This window comes from Camelina sativa, chromosome 7, assembly GCF_030686135.1.
Source record: "Camelina sativa cultivar CO46 ecotype springtype chromosome 7, ASM3068613v1".
NCBI lineage: Eukaryota > Viridiplantae > Streptophyta > Magnoliopsida > Brassicales > Brassicaceae > Camelina > Camelina sativa.
This window is the reverse complement of record NC_141886.1, coordinates 7399064-7421308: the sequence shown is the minus strand read 5'-3', so window position 1 is coordinate 7421308 and position 22245 is coordinate 7399064. Positions and strand designations below refer to the sequence as shown.

General features: G+C 33.2%; 2 protein-coding genes and 1 long non-coding RNA gene across 14 annotated transcripts; all 3 read right to left on the bottom strand.

Annotated features, from left to right (window-relative positions):
• Nucleotides 1-5318: 5318 nt before the first annotated feature.
• On the bottom strand, nt 5319-7352 carry LOC104700644 (uncharacterized). Of its 12 annotated transcripts, none has more exons than XR_015562746.1 (5): nt 6974-7352; nt 6195-6254; nt 5997-6068; nt 5792-5885; nt 5319-5673 (listed from the first exon to the last, which is right to left on the bottom strand). It is a non-coding gene; the product is annotated as an uncharacterized LOC104700644 (long non-coding RNA). The 12 variants fall into 12 exon arrangements; XR_015562741.1 differs by having other exon boundaries at nt 5792-5889; nt 6974-7315; XR_015562742.1 differs by having other exon boundaries at nt 5792-5889; nt 6979-7112.
• Nucleotides 7353-13889: 6537 nt separating this feature from the next.
• LOC104700643 (osmotin-like protein) lies at nt 13890-15000 on the bottom strand. Its single transcript, XM_010416182.3, has one exon. The coding sequence runs from the start codon at nt 14777-14779 to the stop codon at nt 14030-14032; it is 750 nt and encodes a 249-aa protein (XP_010414484.1). The 5' UTR covers nt 14780-15000; the 3' UTR covers nt 13890-14029.
• Nucleotides 15001-15954: 954 nt separating this feature from the next.
• LOC104700642 (inner membrane protein ALBINO3, chloroplastic) lies at nt 15955-18871 on the bottom strand. Its single transcript, XM_010416180.3, has 10 exons — nt 18351-18871; nt 18132-18242; nt 17933-18007; nt 17781-17841; nt 17627-17700; nt 17408-17512; nt 17146-17253; nt 16956-17059; nt 16561-16710; nt 15955-16457 (listed from the first exon to the last, which is right to left on the bottom strand). Exons 1-10 carry the CDS (start codon nt 18726-18728, stop codon nt 16235-16237), a joined length of 1389 nt encoding a protein of 462 aa, XP_010414482.2. The 5' UTR covers nt 18729-18871; the 3' UTR covers nt 15955-16234.
• Between the last annotated feature and the right edge of the window lie 3374 nt (nt 18872-22245).

The window sequence follows — 22245 nt, the reverse complement described above, 5'->3', positions numbered from 1 at the left end:
CTCAGCTGGATCTTTAGGGCAATCGTGCTGATAACGTGTTGTAATTTAGAGAATCGAAATATGTAATTCTCTTGTTCTTATTATTGAATAAACTCGAGGTTACACATGTATATATAGTAAAGTACATAACCGACTAACATAAAACCTATTGGCCGATGAACCTTATTGTCTTGGACGGACACAGGCCATGAACAAGCCGTGTATAGACCTGATTATAGAATCCATCGGATAAGTGGTTTATAACAAAACTCTCTTTTTGATCACAAAACGAACGCTCACAGAAACTCTTTCTATCCTTTCACAAAAAGATGAAAACACCTATTTTGGTGTCGATAAAAATCTCATATTTTGTTTGCAGCATTACAATTTTAAATCCGACCTTTGAATTTACAAAAAAAAAAAAAGTAACTTTAGAAAGGTTAGGTATGGTACCAAAATTTAAAGGGATTCTTATGGATTTTGCCATTTCTTCACTTAAATATTATGAATGTGTCATCTTCACTTAAATTTTATAGATTTGCTATTTTTATTTTTCAAAATGTGTGTTCTTATGATTTTTTTTGCTGAAATACATACTTCATATCAAATACTAAACCCTAAGAAAAAATGGAACCAAAAAAACCCAAACATAATGTGTTAAATTGTGTTTTTAAATTTTTTAAAATGGAAAATCTAAAATTTTTAAGGTGAAATGGTAAAAACTATAAATGCCATTGAAAAAAGTCTTTACCTAGTAATTAACTCAAATTTAAAACAAATTCTGGGATGCATAATTTTTTTATATATTTTTATTTAATTATTTTTGGTATATTTATTTCTTTTGTATCACCAAAATTATAAAACTAAAGATACCACAAATTTTGTTTGGTAAATAATATTCTGGTATATTTTGTGATTTATTTATTTGTATAATATGTTGTTATATTTTTTATAATATTATGTGAATATTTATTATTTTTAATTATTTATGACAAAAAAAATATATATATATATTATTTTTTGAAAAAAAAAAATTTAATTTTTTTTGTTAAAACTAGTAATCATCGATCAGTATCGATCAATATCAGATTTATGCAAACAAAACACTGAAATTGGATGGTTATGATATTGTATATATAACCTATATTAATTTGTTTAGATAGGTTTTTATATGATAATAAACTTCGTGTAACTAATAAATATTTGTATTTTTATATGTAATTATATTTTTACGTATATTTTGTTTAGCTGACAATCTATCCAGGAAAAAAACTAACAATATTCACAACAAATGACAAAACACATGTGCCATTTGTACATGAGTTAACAAAAGCCGGAAGGTTTTATGTGATGTGACCGACGTAATGATTCAACCAAAACCGTTTTTGACTTTTTGTCCATGTCTAATGTAATACACCTCTTAAAATTATCTTCAAAAAAAAAAGAAAAAGCATAACGCTAAATTTATATGTATTTCAAGACATGATTTAATAATTTACTTTTTCTGTTTTTTTATTTGTTTTTTTTTATTTTTATTTGTTTTTTTGAAAACTTTTTCTGTTATTGACTCGTTATTTTCTTTATGGCATTGATATTTCATGTATAGATATTTTTTTTATTCATTGGTGTAGATATAGAAATAGGATAATGTTTGCTAAGTTATCGTCAGTTTTTATCAGGCATACATTTGAAATGTATCTTTTGTCCATAAATACTCTGAAAGTCTGATGATTACCAGACTCACCGACTCAACAGTAATATATTTAGAAGAAAAAGAAAGAAGACAAAAGACTCCCATGAAAACACGGTTTGCCGACTCAAGATCACAGAAAAACCAAAATGATCATGTGAATTTTACTCAACACATCATCCACATGCAAATGCATCACCTTTATAGATCACTTAAAGACACGTAGAAGCTTCTCATGCGAAACTAAAATAATCATCAAATACTTTGTATAAGGTAGGCAAGAAAATGAGACTACATTGTGGAAGAAGGCAAATACAATTTTTTTGTTTTTCTTTTGGTGTAAATGTTAAGATGGCACATACAAATTTTAAGATGCCAATTTCAAAAGTTATCCGTTTAAATTTCATACTCTTTTTTTGTGAGTTTGATGAAACAATAATCATATTAAGTCAAATTTTACATATAGTATGATCTCACGTCAAACCGATAACATAGATAACTTGGTAATAAATATTAACAACTTTTACACCTTTTTCTTTTAACACAATTTGACCACCTCTATTAAGCTTTTGTTGACTAGTAGCAGTTCAATAAGTTTTCCCGTTAATTAGTGTTATTTTGACTGATTAATTCGAATGACAAATTGATAATGTAATACAAGTATTTATTTTTTTCCTTTTTTGTTTTACAAAACATATAGCTTATCTCACCGTCGCAGCATTAGTATTCGTCCCGACAAGAAAGATAATTACTAATTTACGTTCCGCCGTTTACGCGCATCCCTTTAATTTCCTTAAAAAAGAACCAACCTCCAAGAAAAACAAGAGAAAGGTAGACATAAACCTGAGAAAGATGGTCAATGGAGTCGAAAGCAATCTCAGGTTCAAATCCGTACCGTTGTTATATTTGACACCAAGTTTTTAAACACACTTTTGTGTAAAAAGGACAGTTTCCACACTCGATGCTAATTAGTACATCTTTTAACAGTTGTTATCCCTTAGCCCGAGGCTAAAAAACAAACTCTATACCAAAGTAGTGACCACATTACACCTAAGTGACTCTAGAAACATCATGTGAGCATTTTCCCACCTAAACGAACAATTAATATACTTTCTCTATTTCAAAATATAAGATGTTTTAGCTAAAACCATACATAATAATAAATATCTATTTTTAAAAAAGTTTAACTAATCATAAATAAAACTAACATATAATAAATAAATAAAAAATAAAAAATTAATTTAAAATTACTTAGAAAATTGAAAATATTTTATATTATGAAACATAACCAAATCTTTAAAATATTCTATATTATGAAAAAGGGAGTAATGTTTATGATTTGTGTTTAGGCGGCTGTATACTTGTGCTTTTACATTTTGAAAAAATTATTTTAACAGATATATTTGAATAAACAGGACTCAATATCTAGAGTAAGTAAAAAAAAAAAACAACATTTCGAGTTAAAAAGCGGCGAAAATTAACCGCAAAGAGAGCCGACCACTCTCTAAAACGCGTGCATGTTAATTAGAGCTTTAGCCGCCTTCAAATCTCCTACCAAATCTCTCGTTTCCGTTAAAGTTTTAGACTTTAGATCTCACCATTATCCCCTACGTTTACTCCTCTAATTTATTAGTATTACTTTTTTTGTACCATATATACTACTAAACAACTAATTTCAACTTTATTTCATGCGGCCCAAACTAAAGCCAGGAGAAACCCAACCTAACATTGAACTCTTTTTCTAATTAAAGAATAATAAGGACTACCATAGAAGAACATCAAAGTTGGATGGAATGTTATGTTTACTACTTATCTAGTGATTTTTGGTTCACCAACGTTCCCAACAGTTCATTTTCTACGTATAATTCGCTAGAGGAGTACTTTTTTATTTGTTAAAGATATTTATTTAGGTACTCTATTTTTTTTTAGTTACTCTATATTGCTATTTGAGATAAGTCATATCCTACTGGGTTTGCTAAAAATAGTGAAATCGTATGAATAATATATAGACATGCAGCTGATGTCATTAAATTATAATATCTAGAAATTCCGAAACCCTTTACTCTATTCACAAAGTGGATTTCTTCTAGATTTCCACTTACATTATGCTTGGTCCTAATTGTACTGATATTTACTTAAGATTTTTTCTCTCTCTTTTTTTTTTGTCTGTGTTCCTTGAGAAGGAGGAAGGGTCAAGTGGGAAGTTACGAATCCTTCTAAGAAATTTGGTTAGTGCATTTAGTTAGTTAAAGCCAAACATTGAATAATCTTTATTTCTATCATTTAAACAATATATAATAAATCAGAATAAACATACATCTGCACTAATATTATCCTATACATCTCTCTTAATTTATTTTGGGGTTTTTTTACCCAATTATTTTAAGATTGTTGATTATCAGAGTTTAGAGTCTAGACGGTCTCATTTCAATCTCTTAACAATGCATTGTCAATATGGCGGAAAAAAAAATCAATGCATTGTCAGTAGATTTGTAATGCTTGGAGTCGCATTTTATTTGTAAACATGTAAGAGATTCATATTTACCGGTAAATTTTAGAATTCAATATTATCTATTATCCTTACATTTACATACATCAAATAAAAAGTTGTATTTATATATATATATATATATCATGTCCTAAATTTGATGGCGTAATCAAAGTTCATGGTACCGACAATTCTCACAGTGCTCAAAATGCTTATGACGATGTTCGTTTACGTGACAACCCCACTCAAATGAAGGTCACTAATTTAAGTTGCTAACGATCATCATTAAATGCTTAAATTTCCAATAGGCTTCAGGAGAGACAAACAACTCACCTAAACGTTATTAAAAAAAATAGGCTTCAGGAGAGACAAACAACTCACCTAAACGTAGGCACTCTTTACTTTTGTTAAAAACTTATTTTAAAAAAAACGTGTAATTAAGTTTATCATAGACTTTAAAAGAAAATGTATTGAGAAAATTGGACTTCTTAAAAAAAATTACGCCAGTAGGACATTTTGCTAATTAACAATAAGATTTTATATCCTTGGGTGTTAAGGTTTTTGATTTTTGTTTTTTAAACTGTAAAAAATAGTTTCTGTTTTGAATAATAAACTTTTAAAGTATTTATTTTCATAATACTTAATGAAAATGTACATGCGAAAACGGACCTTCGTAGACTAACACCTCTTGATAAGATACCTGCACTTTAAGTAATTATTAACAAAACCAAAATATGTTCACAATAATAGTATTGTATTGTATAGTTACGAAAAATTAAGTAGATATAACACATTTTGCGTAGCTAAATAAAATTTGTTACAGTTTTGAGATAAAAAAAAATTGTAACTATTTTATCATCACAAAATTCTTCATTATAACAAATTGTCGCAAGTTGCCACAAATTAGATACAAATTAATACGTCGCAAGTTGCTACTAATTATTATATTTATCTATCACCAATTGTTACAATTTGCATCATAAATATTAGTAGTGATATATACAAAATGCCAAAAAATTTTGGTGACTAATAGACTCACAACAAGTTACACAGTTACTTGTCATAAACTTTTTACATTTATTCTGTCAAATTGTACACCTATTATAACAATAATCAATTGATAGATTTCGAAAGATCTAAAGCCAACAAAAAAAAATCATAAATTACAAATTCTTTTCCATTAAAGAAAATCATACAAAGTGAACACATTACAAACATGAACTCTAGAAGAGAACATGTAACCATCAAACCAAGTCATAAATAAAACACAAAATCATGTCCTAAACTTATCATTCTTTTCATTCCCACATTCCTCTCATGGCCAACTGCAAATGCCATGGAGTTATACTCTTCACTTTCAGATCTTTGCTAGCGTTTCCAGCTAACTCAAGAACCTCTGCAGTCAAGTACTCAAGGATTGAAGCAGCAGTCGGCAGCGGTGGCACCAACTCTACCATGAGCACTTGAATTGCCTGTGAATATCATCCACTGAAAACTGAAATAAACTGAACTTGACCTGCAGAATTTTTTAAAACTTTAGCCTCTAGTATAAGAACAATATCACCAGAAATTTAACCAACAACCAAACAAGTAAACATCAAGAACATCAGACCGCATTGAGAGAAGTTAGTTACCTTTCTTGCAGCCAATACTCACCATCTCCAGTTTATCGAGAAACTCAGTCTCACCACAATACTTAAGGATGACTTACAGTCCCAAAAGTACCAACTTCCTAGACCCAAAAACATTTGTAAGAACACAGTTAAACAACACAGATGAGGAAACAACAACAAAAATATATATACATGGAAAGAATAGAGAGTTGTAGAAAACACTTACATGGGGGAGCAATATCGTTATTGTGTTTAGGTTACATCATTCACAAAATTCATAGGTTGAATGAAATTCAAACTAGTGTGTTTAGAAGAGGAAACGACACACCAGTTTGATTATAAAGTTACAAATAAGAGACTATAAAATTAATAACTTTGTGATTGATTCCAGCTTTTAGGACAGTGGAACTGCTCATAAACGCACCTAGGATGTTCTGTCTTCTCTTAACGCATGTGAGAGAGGCTTAGACTCTTCCCGTGGTTCCTGAGAGAGAAACGGATATCTCTTCAACTTTAGCAGCTAAAAACAAACAAGCACAGCTAAATTACAAAGCTTTAGCAGACCTGCAAATTTTTCTTACTTGCCAATTTAAGAAAAGTTTAACAAAGACCAAAAATGAATGTTTAATTTACTTTTTCTCGTTAAAATCGAATACACTATTTGCAACAAAGACCAATTATGAATGTTTTGTTCCAACATCCAATGAATTCAGATTATCAGTTATTGTCTGCTCAAATTCTAAGAATCAAAAAAGCGCTTTGGAATTCATCTCATCCGAAACACATAATTTGATAACAATTTCAATATGAGATTGGAGATCGAGATAAAAGGGATAGGAAATCGAGAAGACAAACAAACCAAAAGTCAACCTCTCAAAAATAGCAAAACACAAAATCTTAAAACAGAATGACAAAAATAAACCTATTCCTAATTGATGTCTCTATTCCTAATTCACCCGAGACGGAGAAACAAAATCAAAAGATATGCTAACTAACATATAATTAAGTCATCTATAAGCTAAATTTGTGAGCGATTAAACAAAATACAAAATGAAATATAAGCAGAATAATAGTTCAAACATAATCCAAACCCCATAAAGAAATTCACAAATCCAGCAAAATTCAAAAAAAGAAAGATTAAACAACTCCAAATTCAAACCCGAAACTTATAAACCCTAAATTAACCCCTTATCAGATTAAAACCTCACGAATATAATTCACCAGCGCAAGAGAGAAAGAGGCTACACAAAACGAGAGACATTGCCACATTGAATTCATTTAGACTTGTTGAAATCACGAAGAGAATGAATTTTCAATTCTAGTCTTATATGCAAGAGAAGCATGTAGATTCGATTGAAAGTGATGTAGGGTTTGGGTGAGCTGGGTCGAATAAAAGAGAGACAGAGGAGGTGGACGAGGAGTATGAGGGTGGGGGAGCGCGGTTCAGCCATAGCGGCGGAGAGGTGGAAGAGTAGATCAGACATCAACGATAGAGAGGAGAAGAGATCTGCGAAGTTTTTTTTTCCGGGTCTAACTTTTTTTTATAAATTGTTTTTCTCCAAACAATATAATAAAAGGAAATGTTATTTTTTTCTAAGTGTTGGTTCTAGTTTCCAAAAGATTTCTGCTATGAATTTGCTATATTTAGCATTGTGTATCATAGTGTTACAATATTTTGTGTCACAAAATATGTAGCATTTTTACTACAAATTATGTATGTTACTATTTATCATTATACAACTACACTTAGTAACTAATTAGCTATAATATCTATTAATTTAAATATTGTCACTAATTTGTAACAATTTGTAGATATTATTTGTCATTAATTTGTTGCAAAAAACGTAACTATATGATACAAATTTTCTAGTGTGATGAACTCTTAATTTCGTTCGCTGCTTTATTTATAGAGTCATTTAATTTATCTTTTAATTGTCCATTCAATTGATGCGTTTAAGTGGTTTAGCTGCGATTTGAGTTGCTGAGCTGAGAAGTGGTCTGGCTTCAATTTGTTTTTCTCTTTTCAGCTGTAAATAAAATATAGTGAGTTGATTGACATTATAAGCATTTCAATCTTATAGTGGAAGCTGCATGCAAAAATGCATACATGCAGAGATGTATTCAATGGTGGGAAACATTTGAACCGTGTACCAAAACAGACAACAAATGTTTCAACGGAGCATCGTATTATTTACCTCAATGTTGAAGTGGGTTCATTCCATACCACTATGCCACGTTAATGACCATCACCAGTGTAAAAAGGTAATCTATTTTATTGATGGCTGTCTGTCACAACTGCACCTCTATCCACTAACATGGGTCCGCCACTGGATAAGTTGTCAATTTTTTAGTTGTTGTTTTCTGTTGAGTAAAAAGATTTATTTCTTTTTAGCTATATGAATACTAGAGCTTGCCGTATGGAGAATCGACACAAAAAGATTTATGAGTCTTTTTGAAAGACAACAATATACTGTGGATGAAATTTGGTAAACACTGCTCTCAATCGTGAACACCCAAAACAAAGAATAACCCCATCAAATTCCAAATGTAAGAAAGTAAGGGTGAATGAAAGGGGTAGTCAATGAACACAATAAATCACGTTTAAATTCAGCTCATCCACTAGTAGAAAATCTTCTTTTTGGCAGAGAAATATTTTTTAGAAAAGAAAACAAATTTGCTCAAGAAAAAAAAAGAAAACGAAACAAGAAAAGTAAAAAACACAACATATTTGCTGAACAACACAAAACATTTTTTTTAAGTTCAGAAGGTGTTATGGCTCGGTTTAATTTGTGAATGATAACATAACGTGCATTTTACAAACTTAAATGAATTTAGAAGCAAAATAAAATGGTAACATGTCGACATGTAAGAAAAAAACTATCAGGTTAAAGGACTAGGAGGTGAGTAGGTAAAAGTAAAATAGACTGATCATAAACTAAAGATAATGCGAAGTTACTAGTTGATTGTGTGATATTAGTGAGAGCCTATCAAATTGCCTGCATCAGCTAAGTGCCATATCTATTCCGACTTCGAAAGGTCAGCTTACGTCTCACCGCAAACTCTTAAAAAATATATATATGGAGTATTAAATAAATTAAAGTGGAATCCTAATAAATAAATAGACCTACATAATTAATTATTGTTAATTGATCGATGCTCAAATGTTTTTGTGGACCAATTTCATGCGATCGTTCGTCTTTTAGGACATCCGGAAACAGGAAGACCGTATGACGTACTTCACGGTCCGCACAACACACACCACTTGTTTCCACTTTAATCTCTAGTCTCTTCTTTTTTGTTTTGTTTTGTTAGGTCAATTAATTGCTCGAGAGATCTCAATGCTTTCAATCAACTATTTTTAATTTGTTAGTATGCTCTTAATGGTATTTTATTAAACAACAATCTTTTTTTACCCACAAGAACTTAGCATATGCAAATCTCTCTAAATGACTTTTCAATTTGGATGCGACTCTATTCAATATTAAAATTTGCATGCTCATAGAGGAGAAACTGTTAGTGATTTTTTAATGAGAATGAAAGTTAATAATAATGAAAAAGTTTTCGTTATAGATTTAAATATTTTGAGGGTTAACTATAATCCTATTTTATTGTTTAATTAGAAATGAGAACACCTAAAATAACTTCGCATTTCCTATGTTTATTATAACACAAAATTGAAAATTTACGGTCTAATTATGCTTTTAAAATATAAAAAAAAACACAAGCTTTTGTCGCGTTTTTAAAATATTTTTTTTCCATGCTTCGTTTCTCTGTGTTTCCAAAAAGATTTCGATGTCGTTTCTAGTTCTAAAACAAAAATCACACTTCCAACCAAATTTAAAATTTTCATGCAACTAGGTTACGGGTTTAAACAATATAGGTAAAGGTAAAAATAAGTATAGTTTAATTACTATTGGGCGATTATGGATATGGTAGGAGACGTACGTTTTAACGGATTACTTTAAATTTTTTGGAGAAGAATAATCTGATCTGAAAAAATATCTTTTCAGGTTTGGTAAAGATTGAATTCCCAATTTACAAAAACTAAAAAAAAAAAAAAAAAAAAAAAAAAAAAAAAAAAAAAAAAAAAAACTAAGACGCCTTTGTAATAATATATATAAGAAAAAACATACACGTAAACATTAGAAATTAAGTTTTAATCTAAAGCTTTAACTTTCTTTTGCAATTTGACTAGAAACACACCTAACGAAGCAATTAGACCAGTTGTGCGAACAAACTAAACAAAACTTCCTACATGGACAACAGCTACCTAAATATATTGTACTTGTACATCTAAATGAGAAACGAGGAGACACTTTTTTATAGTACTAGTTTAAAATGGGACAGAAGAGTTTGAGACGTAAAAAAGCTTCATGCTTTTAAAGCAGTTTGACCTACTAGTTAAAAATGTTAAATCGATGCCCCCATGTATATCTAAAAATTCATGCTTTGCTCTGCAGGCAACTTGTGAAAAAGAAAAAGTTATGATTCTCGTTTTATTAGAAAAATTTATTCAAATGTTCTCTTTTTTATCCATGAAAGTGGCTGGTTTTATAGTTTCACTGTTCACATGAGTTTGTGGCATTGATTTGGAAAACAATATTGTAACTTCGTCTTTTATAAAAAGAGATATATTGTACTTTTGATGTTGTGCAGACTTAATGAGAATTAGCCAATTATAGATCTTTTCTCTTTCTTGATTATCCAACGCTTACTATTTACCAAAGCACAGAGCCGGCCGACCCTAAGCACAAGCTGGTGAAACATGTGTTTGTGTGTCTCGAATGAATATATTTTATCAGCTTTAAAATAAAATGGAAATTTTCATTAGTCTTCTAGTGGTAACGGGTTACAGAAATGTTTGGTAAGTAGAAATATTTATGTAGATAAGTTACTCCAGTAGTGTGCCTCTACAAAAATACTATTTGAAAAGGACAGAGATATGACAATACCTAACACTTCTGATGTGTTAGCTGTCTATTTTTGTTGTTGCAACGGACGACACTCATCATATTAAACAAGAATGTCACTGCTCACGCATTGCTCTTTCATTGGCCTTATCCATAGATGCCATAGGCCTAAGCCCACAGACTTCTTTGACCAACATGAAGTCGGGAGCCCAATTGATACTAAAAAGTCAAAACTAAAACCAAGTTTAACTGATTAGTGATTACTGAATACATTTAACTATTTTACCAGTGTAAATAATAGCCCTGGGATTTTAAACCGAATCGAAATAACCGAACCGAACCGAACCGATATTTTTGGTGTTCGGTTCGGTTTCGGTTATGGCGGCTGAACCGATCGGTACAATTTTTTGTTTCCAAAAAAAACAAAATATTTCGGTTATTTCGGTTCGTTTTTCGGTTAACCGATTTTTTTTTTTTTTTAAAAAATTTTTTTAAAGTTTTTTAGGAAAAAAACTAATAAAACCGAAATTTACCCTAAAATAACCGAATTTACCCTAAAATAACCGAAATAACCAAAACCGAAAAAACCGAAATATTTGAAATAAAACCGAAAAACCCGAAATTATCTCTAAATAACCGAAAAATTCGATTTTTTCATGTTTTTAATCAAATTTCGGTTAATTTCGGTTTTGAAATTTTAAAACCGAATTAACCGAGAAACCGAAATATATTTCGGTTCAATTCGGTAAGATTTTCAAAACTCAAAAAAACCGAAAAACCAAAATAACCGAACCGAATTCACCGAAATAACCGAAGTCCCAGGCCTAGTAAATAATATGAGGGTAATTTGCTAGAGATAAGTTTAATTATGGATCTAGGCATTTGTACATCCGTGAACCAAAACTCTGCGTTTTGGGGATGGGTGTCGATCGACACCAAGGGGGTGTCGGTCAACACCAGTTATTTCTGGTTTGACCAGTTCGATTTAATCGTCGATTTGGGTCGGTTTGGTTTAAGGAAAACCATAGAACCGGACTATTTAAGTGGGAGAACGACTTAGGTCGTGTTTTTGTTGTTGTTACGCCGTTTGTGACAGAGAGAAAACTAGAGAAACTTTGTTCTTGAGGTTTTGGGAGATTTCAAGGCTTTTTGGGAGAGATCTTGTTGTGGGAGTAAAGATTGAGGGCTAGAGACGTGTTAGAGGCTTGCTAGGAAGGTTGGATTCGTCGTGGTTGGTCAGAAACTTCCTGCAAAGAGGTGAGTGCATGACCATGGCTGATCTAAGCCTGAAATTCCTTTGTTCTTTCTTGTTTGCTGTTGTTTTGTGTATTTCTTGATGGGAATGGTTGCTACAGGTTCCTACGGATGTATAAGGCTTTGGGTTTGAGTATTGGACGATTTGGTGATGATTGGAAGCGAGATGCAACTCTCGGCTTCGAGCGGTTCGCGATTGCAGAGTCAGTGTCGGTCGACACCAGTGAAGCAGCATCGATCGACACTGTGGGGTAGTGTCGGTCGACATCAAGAGCCAGTGTTGGTCGACACTTGGCTGGTGTCGGTCGACACCTCCCTTCCAGCGAGACGATGTTTGTTTTCCTGGTTTGTATGTTTGTTTGTTGATTGTTTGGATCATTGGTATCTCAGTTGCTTATGTGTATAGCCCAGTAGATGGGATGATTGCCTCACTAAGTGTTTATCAAATACTCATGCATCTCAATTTGTGTTTGTGGTGCAGGTAAAAGCAAAGTGTGATCGTGGAATCAAGGGAATGAAAGAGGAGGATGTTTTAAGGACTCGATTGGTTGTTGTCTGGCATTGCTAGGTTGCTAGAGTTATGTCATTAGAACATTGCTAGGTTGCTGGTTCTATGTTTCCTGTTGTTTGTATATTGAATATTGTTTATGGTTTAATACTGTTTATTTATTATTGGTTATTTATTGGTATTGTTATCCGTTGTTGTATGTGTTTGTGGCTAGGTGGCTAGTGGGTATGGAACCACTAATTGTAGAGTATTTATTATTATTATTATTATTATTATTATAAAAAAACGGTTCGAGTCGTTTCAGCATCTAGCAACATAAAAAAATAGTGTCAATTTTTTTTAATTTCTTTTTTACCAATTATAATTTGTTAATGCAAAAACAAGAAATAAACATTTCTGATGCAATGACAAAAAAACAAAAGGGCTATTATTTTTCTAAAATTACAATGTTCAATTTTTTAAAACAAGCATTAGAAATATTTTGGAAAAGCTGGCGTTTTTCTTCTGCTTCTGGTACAATCAACCTAAAATCACTACTTTCAAAAAAATGTTACTAGTTGTTTCTGTTAACAAGTTAATTACTGCTTCATCCTACAATTTGTGGTAAGAATGAAACTCTTAATGACTTAGTAAATGGCAGCTCAATCAGTACAATAACTGTTTATTAAGTAATATTTTTACATATATATATTTTTTTGGTTAATTAGAGAGAGGTGAGAGTATATAAATTTTGAACCAATTTATGTAAAATCTAGTAGTATCATCTTTTTATAAATTGATTGAGCGTACACTTGTTGACGTCCTAACACTAATAATGCTTCTTTAATTTCTTTTTCTTTTTGAAAAGGATCTTTTTTTGTTTTGGGAGATAATAATTTGGATTTATCTCAGGATATCCAACTTTTACAAAAGAAGTGTAAAATCTCTCTCACGCACAAAACGGAAACGAGAATCTTTCACGTGAGAATGCAGCTTTTTCGTTTGTTTCATTTTCATGCCTAAAGTCCTCTTGTGATTATATAATGTACATCAAATAATTCGTTCTTTATCGTTTTTTTCTTCTCCAAATACAAAATAGCCACTGTACAGTTCAGATTTCTGTTTTTTTACAACCGAAATAGTACTTGTATAATTTGTTTAACAAATAATACAACGGTGAGAAATTTTATTTACATTTCAATTATATATTTTTGAAAATGTGGAAACTGGTGAAATAAAATATCTACCGACAAACACAAAAAGATAAAAATGTGAAAGAACAAGACACTGCGTTAACCTGCATGTCTCGAATAAAACAATGTACTCTTTCTCTAATATCAATAATATCATCCTTTTCAAAATGGTTTATTCTTCAACCAAATTTTTTAAAATGTTACCATTCTATTATGTGAATGTTTTAAGTGTTTAACAGTGAACCAAACTTAAAACAGAAATAAAGAGAAAGCAATTTCAAGATAATAATACTTAATTTCATAGTTGGGACTACATATCTGAACCGGGAAATCGCAAACTAAACCAATCAGAACCAAAGTAAACCAAACGAAGGGAAGATAGATCGGAACAACATCACAAAGTAGAGACACATAATTAGTGGCAGAAGATGACTTTGAGCTCTCTAGGAGATGAACAGTCATGCATAAGCGAAGGACTATCATGAGCAAATGTGAAAGTCGAAGGACACGCATGCTTGAAGAACAACGAATGGCTCGAAGCTTTACACGTGTTAGGACTATTGTAATGACCTTGACAACACAGCTCGTCTGAATGGAAAGCCTCACACCCACTCTTACAAGCAACCACGTGTCCAGCGTGCGACCGGACCTGAAGATGACCCGGACACGTTTTCAGAAGATCTTCACGACAGCCAACGACGGGACAGACACCATGTCCTTCGTGAGGAGTCACAGTCATAGGAACGTTGTAGCCGTCGACGAGAGAGACACCGTACGAGGAGAAGTCTTTGTGTCCACCGTGGTGGAGGTCGAACTGAGCGAGAGAAGCTGGTGTTGCACCGCCGAGACCGTTGCATTCGAGGCGGTTTCCGCAGTCTCCGGTGATACAGGAGAACTTGCCATTGTAGTGGGCGCAACCGGTTCTGGCCCAGATGCGACCGGACCAGTGTGTGGTTGGGGCGGAGAAGGAACGGTGAGTGAAGGTTGGGAGAGCGAAGCCACCTTTTTCTAGGACGGGGTGGCCGGCGTTAGGTTGAATGGCTGGCCAGACGGTGAAGGGACAGTTGTTGACGACGGTGAGGAAGAGACGGCCGGTGTCTGCGGCGGAGGAGAAGGAGATGAGGAGGAGGAAAGAGGCGGCGAGAGGAAGAGAGGTTTTAGCCATTGTGTTTTTGCTTTTGGCAATGCGACGTGTGTGTATATATAAGCTTAATTAGTTTTTTGATATGCATGATTTTTGTGGTATTTGGAATGACTAAAGTACCCTTTTGTGGTTTTAACTGATATGCATGATGTTTGTGGTAGTTAGGCAATGATTTTAGCATGTGGTTTAAGGATATGGAGGGCTTTAATGTGAGTTTATAAAGTCATGAATATTGGATTCTATGAGTCAAAAAGTTTCAAACCTCTTTGAAGTATATAATGATGGCATATTTGCAATCGGTTTGTGACTTTAGTGAAGCCTTTAATTTGTTTTCCTTCATTGGAAGATTAATCCTAAGGTCTTTCTTAGGTAAATTATCACTATATTGGATGGTTGGAAAATGACATTTTTAAAAATATGCTTAGCTGGTTCCAACAAGTTTGCTTTTTACTATGATAGTAACCATGTAAACACCAAAGGTAATTTTTATATCAACGTTCACAACTTCTCATATATCATGTTTACAAGTTATTTATTATGAGTAAACATACATAAATTGTGTGTAGCCATCTATAAAAGTGTTATTTTTAAAAAACTTCTTCTATTAAGGTCTATCAAGTTCTCTAAATTTGTTAACATTTGACGCTTTATGACTCATGACCGTAACAACATGACAAGTTTCTCTAGATATTAGTGTAATAAGGCTAGACTGACATGTTATATTCGTTCAGATTAGTGTATAAGGGTTCTTTGACAACCACATAAAGACGACAAATGACAAGAACAACAAAATAAGAGTGTTTTTGTCTGCTTAGGCAACTTCGAGAATTTGGAAACCGTGCTGCCCTTTCTCGGGCCTCATTAGCCCAATCCCTAATGTTACCTCTCTCTATTTTATCTAATCCATGCCCAATCCAAAGAGGCAAATGTATCTTTATCAGGATGTAATTGTTGTTTTATTATACATTGGGAATTGAATGCTCAGTTTATTAAACAAAGTAGCACTAACTAGTAACTACAACTTGGATTCCATTTCCCAAGTAGTTTAAACGAAGCTTAGATTACTAAAGTAACTAATCGTTATTCGTTACACACATTCAAAAGTTTACTGTGTTTTGAAGATGATTTAGGAGTTCTTCTATAAAAATTGTATAAACTGTAACATCCATGAAAATTCACAAACGATATGGTACGAGTTTACAACAAAGGGCTAACAAAATTTGAAGTGGACATGTTGAATGTCATAGTAATACACACATTTACGTTAATACATTTTGTAAAAAAGAGAATCACAGAAATACAATCAATTTACTTTTGATCAACTACTACTGCATGTAACTTTAGAATGATCTTTTTGTGCCCTAATTTTAGATATTGCCGGACTTTGTGTGTGCAAAAGATCAGACTAAAGTACAACATTTAAATCTCTTCTCTCTCTTTCTTTTTCATTGCTAGCAATTTTGTTTGTTTTTGGTTCTATACAGTGCGTTTCCTTTTCGATCTTTTGCTTCTTCGTTGGCCAACGTCAGGAAGCGGCTTGCTTGTTGTGCTCGAAGCTAACGCTCCTTCACGAGCCTCTTCTTCCTCATCATCCGATCCTTCTTCTGATTCAGACTGATTATCTACCAATTCAACTGTGTCTTTCGCGACTGCCTTGTTCTTCTTGCTGCGCTTCTCTTGCTCCTTTAATTGTCTAAATCTGTTGTACTCCACAATACATTTGTCGGTAAATTGAAAAACTTGTAAGCAAAACATTTGATATGGGAGATAAAATTCTCCAGTAGAAAACAGGATTTACTTACCTTTCGCCAGCATCGTCAGGCTGCGCAATAGATCTCTTTGCCCGTCCCGCACTTATTATTTTGCTTGCGTTTTCATCCATATTGGGCTTTGCACCACCTAGTTTACGCAGATATACTTGTTGGGCGGTGCTGAGTACATTATTTGTGAACCTAAAACCATAGGATGGTTTAACATAAGCAACAGCAGTAATAACAAGAATAAAAAAAGACCTTGATCCTACCAATGCACACATATAGAATCATATTGTTGTTGCATAATATAGTCACACTAGATAGTTCCTTAATCCAAACAAGCTTCTTATTTGTGGAATTTTTAACCCATCTTATATACATTTTGAGGATGATTAACCTAGATAAAATGGGTAGATGAGTGTTTCAAGGTGAGAGAAACCAACCAGTAGATAGATAATCCTGATGGAACAGACAATGCAAAGTAACCGATCATGAGAGGAAGAAACTTGAAAACAAGAAGCGTATTCTTCTGGGCAGGATCATCTGTCTGAGGGAAAGAAATTCGGTTTCAGAACAATCATACCAAAGTGCTTTAGTTATAGGAAAAGGAAAGAAGCTCGTGTTATTTCTCACTTGAGGAGGCTTCATAATCTCCATTGACACATACTGGGAGACAATAAGGAGAACAGGTAGAACAAGATAAGCTGCAGTGTCGTACCATCCCAATGGTGGATGCCCGTCCTGCACCACCGGACAATATCAGACACCAATATGATAAAAGGTTCATTGCACAGCAAAGATTCAGTTGCATGAAAGTTAGAGTTTAGCAATAAGATAAGTATCACAAGAGAAAATATATTCACGTAAGTTAACAGTTTTTTTTTTCTTCCATTACCACAAACGGAAAAAGCCACGATACGCCGGATCCACTCTGTCGAGCAGCTATACTTGTTGGTCCACCCAGAGACGGAATCCAAAAGAAGCCTTCTGTGAAAAGCCCCTGTAAGAACAAAAATTCAAGCACAGATTAATAAAAAGTAAAACAATGTTACCAACTAACTAACTTATCTGGTTTATAGTTGTTTATAAAGAGACATAAGGTAATATCATGTACCTCGTTAGCCACGTTGGAGAGAGCTTGGTATAAACCAATCCAAACTGGTATGGTTGCTAGAGTTGGTAAGCAACCTAACACCAAAACAACAAGAATCAGCACAATTGAGGAAGCAAAAACTGGGATACAAAACTCATAACTTCTAGAGAAGTACCTGCCAATGGATTAACACCAGCTTGTTTATACAAGCGTGATGTCTCTAGTTGTATTCTCTCCTACATATCCCAAAAATAAACAGAACAAAAACAGTCAGACTCAATCATCAACAAGTAGTAACTCAGATTCTAGCCAAAGAAAGAACTTCACCTGATTGCCTGCGTAACGTTGTTGAATCGCTTTAATCTTGGGTTGAAGATTTTGCATCGCGAGTGTTGATTCAACCTTAAGTCAAAGATTCCAAAATCCATCAAACAATGCTCTCAAATTCTCATTTCAATATGTCAAAAACTGAATCAAAGTGACAAGACGAGCTGCAAAATTCTACTAGACTCTCTCACTCACTCACCTGTTGCTTTGTCAAAGGATACGTCGCAGCTTTGACGATAAGCGTAAGCAAGATAATCGCAAATCCATAAGCGTAAGGCACATGAACTGCTGTGAGTCCATCCTTCAAAATCTAAAAATATCCAAAACACAAAAGTTTAAAGCTACAAAGACAATTCCAGAAACATTTGCTTAATTCTAAACGCACAGAGATCGGAATTGAGCAATCTTAAAAACTCACCTTAAGCACCAATTCCATACCATCGGAGATAAAACCAAACCAACCACCACTCTTCTGCACGGCGGTGGGATCAGTAGATACGACGGAATCAGCACCAACCACGGCGGCGTCGGCAATTGTATAGAGAAAAGACTCAGCTCTGGTGAGAATCGCTCCGATGTCTACAGATGAATCTAATCCATGGAGAGGAGGAATCTCGTTTAAGCTGAATCGTACGGTAGTTGAAGTAGTGAGGAGCTTATTATTACTACTCCGGTATGGTAGAAATTGAACGCTTCCTCCTCCGGCGTTACTTCCACCGTAGCGAAAAGATGATGACGGTTTAATCAACGGCGAACCGAAGAACGAAGACGGAGACGAGACTAGAACTCTCGCCATTGGAGGAGGAGGTGGCTTGAGAGACGAGGAATGAGAGGAGAAGAAGATAGAGAGATTTTTTTTTAATTTTTATTTATTTTAATTTTAATTTTACGAATTATCTTTTTAAAAATAAAATTGGAACGACGAAGAAGCGCGTGAGTGTCTTTTCATATGGTGGAGATTTTCTCCAATAATAGGAGTACACGTGACAATGTTTCCAACGTGGAATGTATCGGTGCTTCCTATAATTTGGGCTTATTAGGCCCATTAAAAGGCCCTTTATCTAATACCTATTTACAGTTCGATTTGTTTTTTGAATTTTTGATTTATAAATAGTGGTCTAAACTTAAACCTATTGCATAATAAACGGTTCGATTCCATAACACAAGTAAAAAATTTAGTCTCGAGCCTCTATAATGTCAAGAAACAGCTACGTATGTTAAATAGATTATTATATAAACTGTATACATATCTTGATCCTAAACTATACATTTATCTTTGTGTTGATGTGGATATCACTCACAATTAAAATGTTTAGTTAGCAAACTGAGAGTCGAAATAATCTTTATTAACAGGTGTCTGGGCACAAAGATGACGAGCTACAAAGTGAGCTAGACGAGCTAGAGTAATGAGAAAGTAAGGTGAAGGACGAGCTATGTTTTGGACGAGATGCTTAGTTAATTACTCGTGTTTTCTGCAGTGTTTAGCTCCTCCTTTTTTTCCAATCCCTTTCCTAAGCGTCGTACGCTTATATTTATAGAAAATCGTATCGGTTTGTCATTCGAAAGGACCAAAATACCCATCTCTCCTTTTAAGTGTTTAATTGGGCCTCAGAAAATTTTCTTTGGACCAGGCTTTTTGTTAGGAGGGGGATCCACCCCTAACACTTTGTATGAATAAGAGTTGGTGTAGTTGAATGCCTCAAGAACAAGAAGATACAAAGATAGATGTATCATTTATATAATGATCTTGGATTACACACACATGAAGTACAATTTTGTGATCCGCGCGAAGGCGTTTTATCATTGGTGGAGATTTTTCCAAAAATGGGAGTACAGGTTGTGAGAACTGAAATTCACTCTTCTATTTCCGGAGAGTTACTGGGCGGGGGTGCTTTCCACTATCCTAGTTCCGAACTAAATAATAGAGTAAAGAATGCAATTGCGAAGTGAAGTAATATGTTATTGCCAAGTAAAAGTTGTTTGTTTTTTCAACCCCCTTTACAATCACCCCTCCATTCGTACTTATACTACCCGACTACTATTAATTTTCTCTCATTAAATCCCGCACATTTCGCGTTATTTAATACAATTGATTAGAGGAATCTTTGACCGTCTTCCGAGCTCCGGAATGATCTGTATCGCTCCTCACCTCGCTCCATTCTTCCCGATTAACGCTTGATGGGCCAATTCCGCTTGCGTCTCCAGCCCATGATCTTGAGGAGTTGGGCCTTGGTCCAATTCCAGAAGTGGACGGTTGCGGTACCAACACCGGTAGCTCCCATGTGGGGAGAAAACTGGTGCTTATAATTAAACTATCTCATAATGCAACGACTTATTTAAATTAAAACTCTAAAAGAAAATAAACGGGAAATTATATTTATATCCACCAATGCACCACAACCCCCACATTTTTATTTATGATTTAGAAGGGGTTATTGGTTTTATGATTTTAATGGATTTGGAAATCCAACCAAAAGTCATGTGTTAATTTAATCATTGACTTTAAAATACTTATCAAAATTATGTGTTATTGGTTCTATGATTTACAAATATTTATAATTTACAAATATTTGTTAAAATCTCATGTTATTCATTTAATGAAAGTGTAAAATAGAAAGATTCAAATCCAATGATAAAACATGTTATTTCAAAATCTATGTGTTTTGATTTTTAAAATTTACAATTTCATATAGATTTAGAATTTACCTTTCCAATAACAGCCCGTTAATTTATGTATATATATTTTCAACAACCTAAAACTTATAGTATGTATTATGTAATAATAGCTGATCTTTTGGCAAAGCAACAACCTTAATTACTCATGAGTCATGATTTATGTAATGATTTGATTTGATAAAATGGAAGTTTAAAGGAAGAAAAAATTAAACCTATTAATAGTACTGTTCATCCATTTTTCAACATTGTGCCTATTCAAATTAAATGTTTGAATAAGTTTAAACTCGAATACTTTGTGAATGTATGGCAAATGGGTAAAAGCTTTACCACACAAATTATAAAGAGTGAAGAAAAAGCTGCGTAGTACTCTCTTTCAATTAGTTGACATCGAATCTGATTCCCACACCACCACCTTTCTTACTTTTATTTCTTGTCATTATCAGTCTTGCCACGTGTGTTATTTTATTCAGTTTTATAAATAAAATGAGCAATGGAACTAATCTGAAACATTTCTCGAGATACTCCTATATACAACCCTATAAAGATTAGCTTGATCATATGCCCGGACTTGAACCTCCTCATGAGAGAAGCCATAGTTAACCCCTCAAGAGAACTGTACCGATCACTATAACTTGATCGATGTCTACAATGAGCTAAGCCTAAGTAATGGTGGTTTCTAACGTAAGATAGTCATAAACCATGCTAAGTCCTAAGGGTATGTGGAAAGAACAAATAATATAGATGCTTGATGCTTCCGTGTTTTGAGGGAATTGAATGTGACCGCAAATGGGACTAAATAAAATCTTAAGGAAAATGCTCTCTAGTGTTGTAGAGATATACTTGTGTGCTGTGCTAAGGATATATAGTGAGAAACTTTGACATCTAAGTTTTCTAGCCTATTCACTGACGTGATTCAGCTAGGCTAACATAATTAATCATAGCTAAACTCCGAACCACTTGCTCAAAGTTGGTATTAGGAATTCCTGAGTAAAACGAACAAGGTTTAAATCATGTTCATAAGGGATTCATTAAGTTCCTCAATCTCTCGATTAGCTTCAACTTGATTAATGATCTTTGGCTCTAGGTGCACACGCAAAAGACTCTCAAAGTAGCATACTTGAATAAAATATTTTCCACACTATTTTTTTATAACCATTGCATCCATTATACACCAACTATATTTCACAATCATCGACCGTGCACCAAATAACTGTAAGAAAAAACCTTTAAAGTTGTTTTCTTTTAATTTTTGATCTATTGAATATATTAAATTTCTAGTTATTTTGTGAATAAGTATATGTTGAATAAATTAAATCTATGTTGTTATTAATCTTTCTATGTTTGAATAAATATTTTACTTCCTAATCTGTTTTATAATATAACGACGCCGACACATAAGAAACCCACTTTTCGATCGACACGTAAGCATAACATGGGTAATAATTCGTTGCTAAATAAAAGTTAATTATCTAAAAAGTAGTCTAATTGTATGCACGGACGTTCATGATCATTTACTTTCGTTTACCGATCCGAATAATATATATCATACTCCCTTCCTTTTTCATTATTTCTCATTTTAGAGTTTTTCTTACATAAATTAAGAAATTAGACCTAAAATGATAAGTATTTTTAAAGGG